At 35.0% G+C, this 14,356-nt stretch overlaps 1 protein-coding gene across 1 annotated transcript in view; it reads left to right on the top strand.

Annotated features, from left to right (window-relative positions):
* The first annotated feature begins 13,138 nt into the window (after positions 1–13,138).
* Positions 13,139–14,356, top strand: part of LOC106100358 (longitudinals lacking protein, isoforms H/M/V-like) — a 2,852-nt gene continuing 1,634 nt past the window's right edge. Inside the window, exons 1-2 of the mRNA XM_013279185.1 lie at positions 13,139–13,178; positions 13,924–14,348. Of these exons, the coding sequence (XP_013134639.1) occupies positions 13,139–13,178; positions 13,924–14,348 (465 nt within the window). The remainder of the gene's footprint in view (positions 13,179–13,923; positions 14,349–14,356) is intronic.

Here is a 14,356-nt window from a genome sequence, read left to right as displayed (position 1 = left end):
TTTTGCGGGAAAAGAAAACGACTTTAGGTAAATCGCTTAAAAACATGTCTACAAATTTTATTACAAATATTACATTCTAAATTACTCTAAGCCGGGTAAAAGTTTGCTTCGAAACATAATTTAAGCGATAATCGATAGCTTTTCGGTAAATGGGCCCATGAGAAAACAACGGACAACTTCCATCCATCATAGACCAATCAGATATAGAAAAAATAAATAGGCACATATATCGGCCGAGTCCATTACTCGAAGCCCAACAATTTGTGGACAGTATAAAAAGTATATTTCAAACGTTCGAGGCTGTCGAGGCAAATGACAAAAGTCAATCTACACATCAATCGCCAAACATTGGAAATTCGGGAGGCCGCACGCGACTACTCAATAATGTACGAAATATCGATGTGGGGCATCGCCACTCGCCACCGTGTGCGTGGCGGTGTTCATATCCCGCACATAACATTAAAAAAATATAGACGTAGTCTACATTCTAGAATTTTATGTAATGTTAAATAATCACAACTTAATCACTAGCTTGCAGATTTTTCTATGAACGAAAAATCTACAATGCTGACGTCTTCTTCACAAATAGACCTACAAATATATCCTCAAGATCCTTAAGATGCTATAATACATTGAAATATATTTGGTTTTGACAAATACAGGGTGTTTCATATTAGTAGATTAGGAAGTGATCGTATTTCGACGATACATTAAAAGGACACGAGGTGGTCGGTAAAGTTTGTGGTGTGAAATAAGGGGGGTAAAGGGGGTTGCCAAATGACACGTTCCTATCAATTATTCAGACAAATTTTCCCGACACATTTGCGTGTAGAAGACAAATAGATGCCCCTCGAACTCACCGAACGACGAAATGTTTCTCTATAATTACGGACCACTAAAGGACTTGGCTACAATAACCAGCTAAACAACCATAACTGTATAGCACCTAAAACTTTTTCTATCGAAGTAATCAATAATTACTTTACACGTATTAAGGAGAAAACAATTGAAATATGAATAGTAAGTAAATTTAAATTATGTTTCTCATCTTTGTTGGGAATCACATCTACAGTCTGTTTATTTTTAGTTACCTAATTTACTAGTTTTATAGGTCTGGAACAGTAACTAATATTGCAACCCTATTTCTGTCCCCTAAACTTTTTGGTTCTTAATTTGCACGCATAAAACATTCCCAGATTCAGTATTTTGCTGTATGATAGCTATAGTTATCAATATTACGTCGAGTCCATTAGAATTGAAAGACATATAGTTTTAATAGAGCTAGGGGTGGTTGTGGTGGTCCGCTGGACTTCAATTATTCATAGCCTGTATTCTGGTCACGAGGCCGACCGACAGCGGTTACTATATTTCGCTGTCAATAACGACCTCCATCAAGGGGTTGACGTAATTAACGCACTAAAAACATGTCAGCGATGTAATGGACACTTTCTTTAAATCGTTTTTTTTTATCGAAATGTGGCTAGTTTTTACTGATTGTCAAATATCGTGTAATGTACTGTACTAACTTTTATTCTTCGTTAACACAGAAAATTAAAGGATTAATACATTTAATCAAATAAACTTTTGTAAAAGTGTCTACATTTTTAGAGATGATAGGGCTCAAAACAAACACATTTTTACAAAGGAACTTATTTTGAAGAATACATCTCCACATTAAAGAATTATTTATACCTATAATATACGTAACAAGTGTTTATCACTATGTAAAAATATCAACATATCAGACGTAAGACCTTGGCCTCAAAATCTCGACGCAACCTCGGCGGCTCATAATTCGTGTTTACCCGATCTGTTTGAGCTACAAACAGCATATACAGCTCAAGCAAAATCGATTTTATACATCGAATTGTAATTAAGCATTCACAATTAAATTACCTTCTCGGTGTTATTCAAAACAAACAGAACGACAAAATACTAACAACTTCATAGATGTTTTCTTGTGGTAAAACAAAGAACTTTTTTTTCTCTACAATATAAAAGACATTGATAACTACTAGTGATTTTTCTTCTTAACTATAATAAACTAGGTTATTGTAACAAGAAAATTAGTGTTTTTTTTTTCGTTTATACTCAGATAATCGATTTTTACAGCAAAAATTGATTTTCACCGAGTTATATCTGCCACAAAAAACATAGTTAAATAAAAAATATAGAGTATCTGGTTTAAAATAAACACGCCCATGACCCAGGAGTGGGCAGAGATGTATTTAGCAGCAGCCTATATTTATCTCGCGTTTGGACACAGGTCTTCTCCCTTAAAAAATAAAGTTACAGCGCTGTCGCAACACACAACAAATATACAAACTCTAATCATATTTTTACTCTAATTTCCTGCACATGTTTTCTTGAATTAGCAATGATAATCAACGATATACGACATTAATTTACTTTAGCACCAGGAACAATAATTCGACTTAAATTCCGCACTAGATATGACAAACTAGACAGCAAAACAAAGATTTCAAATGTTTATTTCTATTATCGCTAATTCTGAATATCATTTTAAATCCACACAACCAATAATATTACTTGTTATTATAAAATAAACAAAGCATCACATGTTCCTTCTATTTATAATGCAACGATTTTATTCTATTTCTTGTGTATTTATGATAAATATCGCGCAATTATTTACGACATCTTATTACAAGGTGTTAAACAGTAACGTAAAAATACTGCTGAAGTATTCGAATTAAAATTTAATTTCATAAAACAGAACGAAATTAAAAAAAAAACAACACAATACAAGACAGACATAATTAATCAAAATGATGATTGTTCAAGGTCAAATCAGATACGAAATTCATACGTAACACATACGTATGGAATCCTAAAATATCCGGGTTTTGTACGTAATCATCGTCGTATATCGTTAACGTTGTACCAGGCGCACAGAATCTTATCACAAACCGGAATTTTGCGACTGTGTGCGAAATGTATACACATACTATATTTGATAAGTAATATCGTGGATTGGCACCGCCCCCCTTAACATCACAAAATGATTCAGCACAGTAGTTACAAGCGCTTGGACTCTGACTGTTTTAGTTTTGTTAAACTTCTTTAAAGGGTTCCTTACAATTTTTTTTTAAATTACATTATTTTTTACTTTGAAGGTTTTGATAATTGTACTATCGTTTAATAGATTATATAAAATTGGGTATATTGTTATCATTACTTACATTTATTTGTCTCATTGCGAATATAATATACCGAACTGAACCCTAATGATACTGTTTGTCTTATATACGTTAGATATATACTTTTGAATACCTACTGGCGGCGGCTACTTTGCGAATTATCTCCTCATAATTTATGTTATCCTAGTAACAAGAGAGTTAATAAATTTCAAGGGTTCAGAATAAATTCGCAAACTTTGTTGAACTTTTAAATTCATAATTTAATTTCTAAAGATAAAGAAGATTCCAGTACTTCAAAGCAATTTTTATTTTAAAGAATAAGATTGATTTTAGCAAATCTTAATTTAGCAAGCAAATATAACTCTACCAAAAACTCAGGCAATTCACTCATTACGTTGAATGAATAAAGACTGCAGTAAGCAAAACTGTTATTTAATTCATGCAATTAGAGTTAACGGTTAAAGAGTAGCTACAATTAAGACGCTAGTTAATGAGAAAACAAGGTAAGAGAACCAGTTATTAAACGGTACAACAATATTTTTTTGCAATGTTTTCATTGAAACCTCCTAAGCAGTCATTATCTCCTGGTACAATTGTGCGAAATTGACGTAACCATCCGCCCACAACAAAGAGGTTTTTTTTTGCAAGGGCACGTGCCAACTTGCAAAACATTCGTCATTGTCTGTCATCATACGGTGGCTGCACAATAAAAGTGGACGATGCAAACAACTACGGTGCATTTTTTATAGGTCGGGGATACCCTCTCGTTCGACAATGTCGAATAACTGTGCGAATTACTTAACGCAAAGGTCTTTGTACTCTACTTTAAATGTGTTTGTATTTGTATGAATACATCTAATACGTTTGGATGTGTGCGTACATTCACATGTATACAATTCTGTTATTCTTTACAGATTTTGACGGAACTTATTTCTTGAATTTATTTTTTATGGTTGATTGAATTCGGCAAACTAATGTGCAGTATCAATATGCGGTTATCAGCAAATAGTAAAGTTATCAAAACGTACGCACTCTATCAGCGCACACGCATCGTGCGTGCGCATTGCATTTCGCGCGATACGCACTCCGCCTAGTCGCACGTTTTCAATAAGGTTGCGTAGAAAAAGATTACTTTCGCAAACGAATTACTCGTGTATAGAATTCACAATACGTGATATTAATTGTGAAATACAACAATGTGCGTTACGCACTTTTTTAATTATGAAAATAGTAAACGTACTGTTCCTAGGTTGCATAGATTTATTGCAGAACCCTCACGCATAATTTGAATTAAATCTTAATTGTTACATTGTCGTTTTATTAGGTCTCTGACAGGAAATAATCAAAACGTTATATTGCAATACTTCAATAACTAAATACAATAAATACTGCAAGTTGGTGATACAGTGCGTGCGAAAGTGGCAATATTTCAAAATCTTTATCTGTTCCTCACGTATTTTATTTTATTATAATAATATTGTTCTGCAATATGCCTACGGCTCGTCGATGTACGATAGTACTATGGATTGTAGAGAGAGATAATGTTATCGGTACCGAGAAACTTTTGCAGGCAGATAGTGCACGATAACGAAATGACAAATTGCAATGTCGCCGACGACACAACACACCAAAAATGCAATATCAGATAACTTTTAAATTACAGTCGTTAAAACGTTTTTGCGACGTCAATAAACACGATGTTTTTGTTTTTCTGTTGTCCTGGTGACAATAAGCCAATAATATTTTTTTACTATTTTTGTATTATAAATAAAACCAATGGCAATAATTTGATCTTTGTCTTGAGTTTAATAGACAGTAATTTTTTAAAATACGTGTTAAAATAATCATATAAACTAGATAATTGAACGAACTTATATTCTACGTTTATGCTAAATAATTTGGATAGAAATAAGTACATTATTCTTAATTCAAATAAGTACATATTATTTTCTTCATCTTTACAAGTCGTGTCACGTTTATAAGACGTAAATCCTGAAAAGAATCAAATCGCATTTAGCAACGAAATAGTCATGTACGATCTTTTTTTGACATAAAAATGTGAAAAGGGGTTTAGATTAAGCCTTTTGATGCGGGTCGAATTGGACTCGGACAGGAAGAGATATTCGCTTAGTTTGTTTTTTGCTGTTATTTTGATAATAAAACTGTCCAGATACTTTCGAAATAGTGATATTTAGTGGCGATGTTTTATGTTATAAGTTTTGTGAATGTAAAATGGACCATACCAAACATAACTAAGCGATAAATCTAGCGAATGCAAAGTTAGTAAACATTTATTGTGATTCAGCCTAACAAACTCAATTATAAACCAATCTATATTGATTTATTTTATTTTAGCTACTTGCAAATACTAAATTTTGCGGTTATTATTTATCCTGTAGTTTTCTTTTAATTTTTAATTAATTATTCTCATTTCTTCTATCAATAAATTGGATGGTTTATGCCCAAATGTGTTTTTTCGTTCAAAACTTGTTACTAGCCTAACCGTTCGCAAAGTTTAAAAGAAAATTAAAAAATATCAAATGACATTATTATTCATTGGTAATTATTTGATACGGTTTTACTGTGTCTATTTGTACCAAAACAACCCTAATGTTTTCCCTAACCGGCCGCCACTCTATGAAGCGGAGCGATTATAATAAAAATACAATTTTAGCCACAGCCCCATGTCAACATTGCCAAGGGGTGCTTGCAAATAAAGCGCTTACAAATACATTCATAACAATTTCGATGCCGCATATGTAGGACATTACCGCACAATATTGTCCAATTCGAAAATCGAATCTCTATTACATTTGGTTTACGATGCGTTTACTTTTTATCTTATTTTAAATCAACGGATAAACAAAAGAACCAAGTCTGTAATTTCGATAAAAATGGTATTAATTAATTTCCCCTTTACCCATTGTATTACAAAAGAGAAAGAGAGAAAAGCCATAGCGCTTCACCAAAAGCAGAGAATCTAGTAGATTTGACGAATTCCTACAATTTTATTGTTGTAAAAATTAAATCATTGATACTAAGCTTTGTTGAATTTCGGTTCCTAGAATTGTATAAGATTGTGGTCGAAAATAACCAACCTTATCCGGTTAATCACGTTTATTAAGGTAATTATACACTGTGTATTTTTGATATTTCAAACTGCAAAATAACACAATGTGTAGTGCAATAAAAGCGGGTGAATACGTTCATAATATAGGTTTAACATTACTCATCTTTATGGTGTATAAAGTTGACCAGTTTTTGCGATTGATACATGTAATTATAGTCGGACGGTCGCGTATCGTGCGGGGATCTAGCCCGCGGTGGCGATATGCACGCGCGACGGAAATAACCGACATGACCATCATGTATTGATTTTTTTTACAATTAAAACGTTATGAAGGCTAGTGGTCAGCATATTTGCACATATTTGAAATTTACTTCAAGAAGCTTAATGTCCATTTTGTTTACTCTATTGTTCTGTACCTATTTTTTTATTTGTAAGATGAGATAGGTATCGCGACTGTAATTTTGCCATAACTTTTTTAAAATTGAAATTATCATAGTCCTTGTATGTCGAATTTAATGTTTTGACAGCATATTTTTAAAATTCTATTGTCTCAATTACATGTAAATGTTTATTTTTTATGTTTAACTCGTTGCTTATTGGATCAAGTAATACATGGTAAAGTTATAAAATGTTTCTTAACCAGAATAGATATTCGGATAAATGGAAAGTTTATGCTATGTTTTCGAGGTGGACTTGTAAATGGCAGTTTCGTGCAGAGTTACGAAAGTTGTTTTTTAAGTTTTGGCGACAGTCACATAAATTAGAGGAACGTTTTATCTCTCATTAGCGATGGGCGTGACGAAAACTCGCTGCCACTTTGTTTACTGAAGGATTTTTACGACATCGTATGCAAAACCATTTAAAACAAGAATATATGGCATTTGAAGTAGTTAGTTTTAGCAAATATTTATAGATATCAAGAACTTTGCTTATTTAAACTTTATAAGTAACTCATATCATAGCAAATTATAGCCAGTAGTATCCTTCGTCTCTTGTATAAATTTATAATACCTATAATACATAAATAAATACCTACCATTTTAATACTTATTGATACAGTCAACACTCCAAACCATGAGCGACATGCAAACCTAATATGGTGTTTAAAATAAATATAAAACTAATAACAATTTAAATGTATTCAAAGACGAAACATACCAAACTTCGAAAAAATTATTCTACGATTACGTTTTCTACTTTCCAATGGCTTTTAAAAGTATCGTATCAGTGCAACGACCAGCATGCAACGGTGGGCGATCTCGCGCTAGCAGATCGAGTCCGTCCAAGGACGTCCACTCCGGCGCAACAGACAAACATTAATGCAACCTTATCACATACACCAGAAGCTCTATTATTAAACGTCATCAAACTATAATAATTCCGGTAAGAAAAATGATCCTGTATAAAAAAAGTAAAAAAGTCGAGAGCTCGCAGTTGTTTTATTTTGTCGAGGTTCGGTGGAAAGCAAGATGGCCGACTGAGGAGCGAATAATTGTGAATATACTTTGTGTTCACATGCATTTGACAATGCATATGTAAATATTATTGTATGTAGTAATTTTAGTGCTATCTAGAAATGTTCTAGTAATTCATCTAAATAAATTAGGAACAACACGTTAAAAAGTATGCTGACAAAATCTTCTTCAAACACATTAGATATTAGACTTTAATTTGCTAATTTCTTGAAGCGCCAATACGTCTGCAAGGCAGGTGTTTTTCAATATTTTGACAACATTACTTAAGAGAGCCGCCCTTTTTTAATTTAATAGTAGTTTCTTTTTTCTACATCGTGCCTCTTGACTTGACCCATTTTGAAACGCCGCCACAAGCTGATATTATCTATACTAAATTTTGATATAGTATGCCTGCTAATATAATGTTACCTATAAATAATGGGTTTTCTTATATGTTATGCCACTTTTACTACAAATATTTTTTTGAAAAACCTTCAATAAAAAAAATGTTCGAGCAAAAAAGTTTGTAAACGCGTTTATTATACAAGTAAATATGTTTTAACTTTAAAATAGCTGACTAACAACGCGACGAAATTCTACAACTACGATAAAAGTTATCAGTAAGTCGTCGTTCAGAAATCCGAGGTCTCCAAATTTAGAGGCTGACTAGTCTGTCACTCGGCTACCTTGTTGTAAATGTATTTTATTTACTAAAGACAGATTCTTTTCCAAACAATCGTTACAAATGTTAGAAGTAAGTAATATATTTAAAATTATTAGTGATGTTACTAGCGCGCGTATAGTTTCAGCTCAATAACGTCCCCATCAAAGAGTTCGAACCTAACCCGAGTCAGCCCTTAGGCCTCGGCACCAGTTCACATTGGACCTTAGTAACTTGACTTGAAGCGTAGTGACGCTGGCTGCATTGGTTGACTTAACATCTATTTTTGAATTTCTGCGCAGTTAACGATGTTTTCTTTATCATAAGTAAATACAGTTCTATCAAGGATAATAGAACCCACATGTGAAAAGATATGAAGGTAATTTCACCCTATATTGATCTATATAAAAGAATGAATTAAGGGCGTTGGTATGTAGTAACAAAGGTCGTTCCTGGCAGATCGGACAATCGCAGGAAAGAGTGCATTGTTTCACAGCGCGGTGTCCGGGGAGTTTCGCTACAATGAGCCGCATCCGGACGCTCCCGCCGTACTGGCCGCTATCACCCACACACCACTTACTTGTATTTAGTTAATTCAAACTTTTATAAGGGTGAACTTGAAGCTAGTAATAATAATAGAGAATCGCTAGACGCTAGACGTTACATTAAAAGATAATTATCTTTGTCTCGACTTTGTAATCTATAAGCACCATGCTTTAAAGCTTTAATTTTTTTCTCTTAAAAACTAATCCAGGTTTTTAACTTCTTTTGTTTTATTAAATATCAAATAGTTAAAATTAACTAGTATTTTTGGCAACAATGTAAATCCTCGTCTAGAGTTTTCAAGTAGAAAGAATTAGGTCAGTAGTTTTAAAAGATATGCCTTTGCATAGGATTGAATGATATGCTAAAAAGGAAAACGACAAAAAGGATTAAATATAATGAAGGAAAAAAGAAAGGTAAAAATTACAAACATAAAAGATAATTGAAATAGAGTAATAGAGATGGTAGGTTTCATCCGCCAAGGCAGAGTTATATCTCTGTGTGAATCATTTAATTGTCGCTCAGCAGTTAATATAAGGGATTAAGGGTTTTGATCACCCTAGATATAATACAATATAATAAATTCAAAGAGGGCGCGTGGCAGGATGCTGGTGACAAATGCCGAGGCCGTGGCTCGCCGTGAAATTATAATTATCTATTTATCCCAGCCAACAACCCTTCTCTAATTATGCAAAGTTAATGTATTAATTGCCATTGCCAACAATACGCAGTGAATATAATGCTATCAACAGTGTGTTTTACATTATCATTGTGTTTATTCAATAGTAATTTTAAGACATTTTATGTACAAAGCAGTTTGGTAACTGGAAACTAATGAGTAAATTTTTCAGGAACGTAAAAATGTTAGATTCTATTCTGATTTCGTTTTAGGATCTACATATCATTTGTTACAATTTATCGCTGGTGTGATATGGATTACTGCATCTTAACATCACACAGCAATAGCAAAAAGAGCTTATTATACATCATAAAAATCGTAGTTAATATTTAAATTTATTCGGCATTGGTGGATTTTTCAGACTATAAAATATTAAATGAGATATAAAACCTTTGATTCTTTGTATAATTTGTAGTATTCTGAAGTTTTATTGCACATAACAACAAAACACAAAGAAACTTTTATAAAAGGGAATCAATAATTGTCGTTGGATTTATTAAGGAAGGGTTTATATGTTGGTATATTAACAGACAATCTAAAAGAGGGTAATTTGTGCATAGAACATTGTCGGTCCCTAGCTTTCGCTTCATCAGTCGCGTCAATTTCGGATCGTCAACGAGCCACCATGCGGGATCGCATTATTGCTTTTTTATTAGCTTTTTTCCCTCAACCCCCGCTTCGTTCGCTGTTTTTGCTGCGCGTGCGCCGTGGGATAGGTCGCGACATCGCTGCTTATGCTGGTATTAGCATAATACGCTTTATGCATCGCTTAAACCCATTGTTCACCAATTGTCGCCGAAATTACAATAAATGTGAATTGCAAATCTGTGTACTTAACTGTCAGAGTTTGTTATACCCGGCGATAAAAGGCAATAAACCTGCGAATTTCGATACCATTTGTAATTTATATACAGTGATGTCGGAGGTCATAACTGTTAGTTGTATTTAACAAAGGCGCATTTGCATCAATGCTTCGAGGCCAATAACCAAATAGTCGACCGATTTTAACGGTCGTGTGGTTGACCGCTGATTGATTGTTATAACGATTGATAAAATATACTACAATTGATAAATAGAGACTATTTGCAATTACAAACTTTTGTTTTAGTGAAATTTTTCCGATGTCTTATAGTTTTAAATGTATTGTGCTTCGGCTAACCGCATACAGATGTAGTTTAACCTTCTAAGTACTACGTCTAGTGGCGTAGTATCATAGAAATATAATTTATCTCGCTCTATTGTATAGGTTTATATCAATAGAACTATCACTAACTATTTGACCTAAAAACTTTAGGCTTCGGAATGAATTCGTAAATATTTAATATGGTTTATGTTATTTAGTTATTTGTGGGAAGGGAAGAGGGGCATGAGAACGTCATCGATATGCAAACGAGTGCGTCGAGAGCACTAGAATGTGCATCGCTCAAGTGACGAATAACATTCATGGCATTTTACAGCCATTGTTTACAACGTAATTTCCAACTTCAATTACTTCGTGAGAAATTATTTTGAATGAAGTATTTTCTTAATGATTTAACTATAATTAAATAACTAAAAATAAATCTCAGATGGGATCAATCTAAACGTAAAACCTTTTCAATAGAAGATGAATGTAAATAACAATTCGATTTAGTTACTTGTAGATTCCCCTTAAGTTTTATTAATAAAGTGGCAATACTTTTATGTCATGTATTAATTTATCTAATGAAGATTGGCGTATAATATATTAAAAAATCACAATTTGTTAACTATATTTAACATGAAATTACTAAGAAAATAATATGAATGTAGTAGCAAATATGAGTAAACTTATAAATTTGATTCTGTTCATCTGATGTTTTTTGAAGTTTGTTGTTTTGGAGTCCGTCAAAAGAATGTATGTATCAGAAACTATTTATATTTCGACTGTTTTTATAATCAAGTGAACGTAAAAATATTGATTTAGTTTGGATTTTAAGTGTCGTCCTAGTTTATGTTCTTACTCGTAGTCATGGTGTGTGTGAATCAACGGAAGCCGGGCCATGTTCAACAAAAAATATTGCACACAGCTTGATCTATTTTTGAGTGCATTTCGCGCTATTTTGGCGTTCCCTCTGCAGGCAATGTGTCAATGACCCCGTTTCGAGGCGTTTGTTCACGTACTTTTGGGAAAGTTTTGGGGCGTTCTATGCACAATTAAATGTTGAGGTATTTTCTTTATTAGTTTCGTTTAAATTATTTTTAAGTAACTATTTTGCGAAGATATAAAACTACATGGGTATTATTAGTGTTATTCAACGTTTAATGTACCTGGTTAGTATTTTAAGTTTTTAGTGAGTTGGTTATGCTGAATTCGTGGTTTAAACTTTTTATAATATTTCAATAGTTTAAGGGCCATCCAAGGTATTAGGATGAATATCAATATTTCCGATTCTTTTAATTATCATTTTATTTTATACAAATGACATCGATGTCGTAGTAGAGTTCAAAAAAATTTACGAAACTCTTAAATATTTACCTAATGTAACCGCTAGAAGGCATATTAATTTGATTTTTATGATAATTAGCAACGCAAACTAACAAAATAGTCGGTATCGATGGCACGACGCGAAGTTCAACGTTAGCATACAAAGGGCCGGGGCGAGGCTACGGCTTTTTATGAGCCGAATTCGGCTTTAATCTACGGTCTCTTACGTGACGCACTAGTGTGCGTGAGTGCGCGCGCGCAGCCGACACACGCGCCTCACGCACACCCGCGCGCGCCCTCCGCGGCGGCGCGGCGGCGCTGCAATTCGTCGGTCCCGCACCGCGCCTCGGCCCCCGCACGCAATTGCACTGCACTGGGCCGCGGCCGCGCGTCGTGCGTAAAAAGCGCACGCAGGGCTGGGATGCGGGGCGGGAGGCGGGGGTGCGCAGGCGGGGGCGGCGCGCGGAGGACCGCGAGCGCCCGCCTGCAACTAGCAGTCACCGTCAGACGCTCGTCAGAGCACGCCGCCCCCGCAGGGCTCACGCCGCAAGCCCTTCGCGAAACTAACCCCCGATCGTGCTACGAACTTTCATATAGTGCCAATGCAAAATTATCACACGTCGTTCCTGCGTTCGCGACGTCTGCCTCGAATTTTTGGATCGTTCATTGGAAATTAAGGTAAGCATCATTCATTTTCCCCTTTTTATTAAATTTAATTTAGATGTTTTTGCGTCATTTACATCTCTGTGGAAAGGAGTTGCAGAAGTTTTAAGGTCAGTTTTATCTTGCGATTTCTCGTTCCGTATTATTAAGGGCAAAAGCATTACTCATGCAGAATTTACAAGTTTATATGGGAAGAGGGACGGCATCGTAGCGGCTTTCATCGGTCCCCTATGTTCGATTTACCTGCCGAATAAAAGGTAAAAAGTCAATTTGGCAGTGAGGAAGGGCTTTGAGGCGAAATATGTAAATGGGGAAGGGCGGTGCAGTCGGGCAGCAGCAGTGGGCCGCGACGTACGTGTTTAGTGTATACACACGGCTTAGTAGCGCGGTGCACGGCGCACATTCGCGGAACATCACTCTGACTCGTACGCACTGCGCTTCGCATGTCACACTCACGCAACATGTATCCAGGCACTACGACATTTGGTGATGTCCTACCAGGTACACTTACAACTTGTTTTCGATTATTTTATTTGGCGTATCGAATTTTAACACAAATGTACTGTTGTTATGATTTTAGCTTTACTATTGATATTAACCTTAGTATTGATCATTTTATAAATAATTCAATTCTTTTAACAATTCTGACTAGCCTTAGGCATTAGGATGGTTAGTGAATAACCATCCTAATGCCTAAGGCTAGTCAGAATCTTTCGCATGAATAGCTCGAACCTACGACCTCGTGACGTAGTTCGTACCTATTGCTATTGAGCTATTGGCGCTAGAATAACAATTGTTTTCTTTGCATATTTGTGTATCAGGTGGTTTACTTTTTAAGTTTTTAAAATTAAATTTTGACTATTTCACCGAAACGTTTGTGTGCAATTCAATAAATATTTCAGAAAAATATATTTTTAAATTTGAATATGCAATACCCTAATGTATCTAACATTTTGTATCTAACATATGTTTTGTGTATTTAAATATAAATATTAAATACATAGCGTACCTACCTATCACTATCTGAATATAACAGTTTTAATTGTATTAATACTTAGTTGAAGCTTAGGTTAATAATTTGTATGAAAGAGAGTTACGCATTCAGTATAGAAGCAATCGCTCTCTAAACGAACAAAAAAACATCAATTATTGCGATGTTAGCATTGTTTTAATGCTTCTATTTTGAGTTGTGGTTCCTTCTCTTTGTTTTTGCCTACAATAAGTAACGCTAATTTATTGTTCACAGAAGCGCACTTAAGAAAAATGGGTAGCAGTGAAGGACAACAGACGTTCTGCCTGAAGTGGAACCACCACAAAACCAATCTGGTGGAGATTCTGGAGGCACTCATCAAAGTCGAGACTTATGTCGACTGCACTCTGGTCGTAGATGATCAGGTCACCTTCAAGGCGCACCGAGTCGTGCTTGCAGCCAACTCCCCGTACTTTCAGTCCATTTTGGCTGATGTGCCCATGGACCATTGCAGCATCCTCTTCCCCGGCGTCAAGGACTTCGAGATGCGCGCCCTTCTCGAGTACATGTACACGGGCGAAGTAAACGTGACTCAAGCGCACATCCCACGCATTATGAAAGTGGCAGAGGAGCTGGAGGTTAAGGGGCTGTTCGACATGACAGAGTTACGTCGTCGGCCGGGCAGCAGCGAGCGCACGCCGGCCGCCTC

This window comes from Papilio polytes, unplaced genomic scaffold (genome assembly GCF_000836215.1).
Source record: "Papilio polytes unplaced genomic scaffold, Ppol_1.0 DF824047.1, whole genome shotgun sequence".
Classification (NCBI taxonomy): Eukaryota; Metazoa; Arthropoda; class Insecta; order Lepidoptera; family Papilionidae; genus Papilio; species Papilio polytes.
This window is presented reverse-complemented; position numbering and strand designations above follow the sequence as displayed.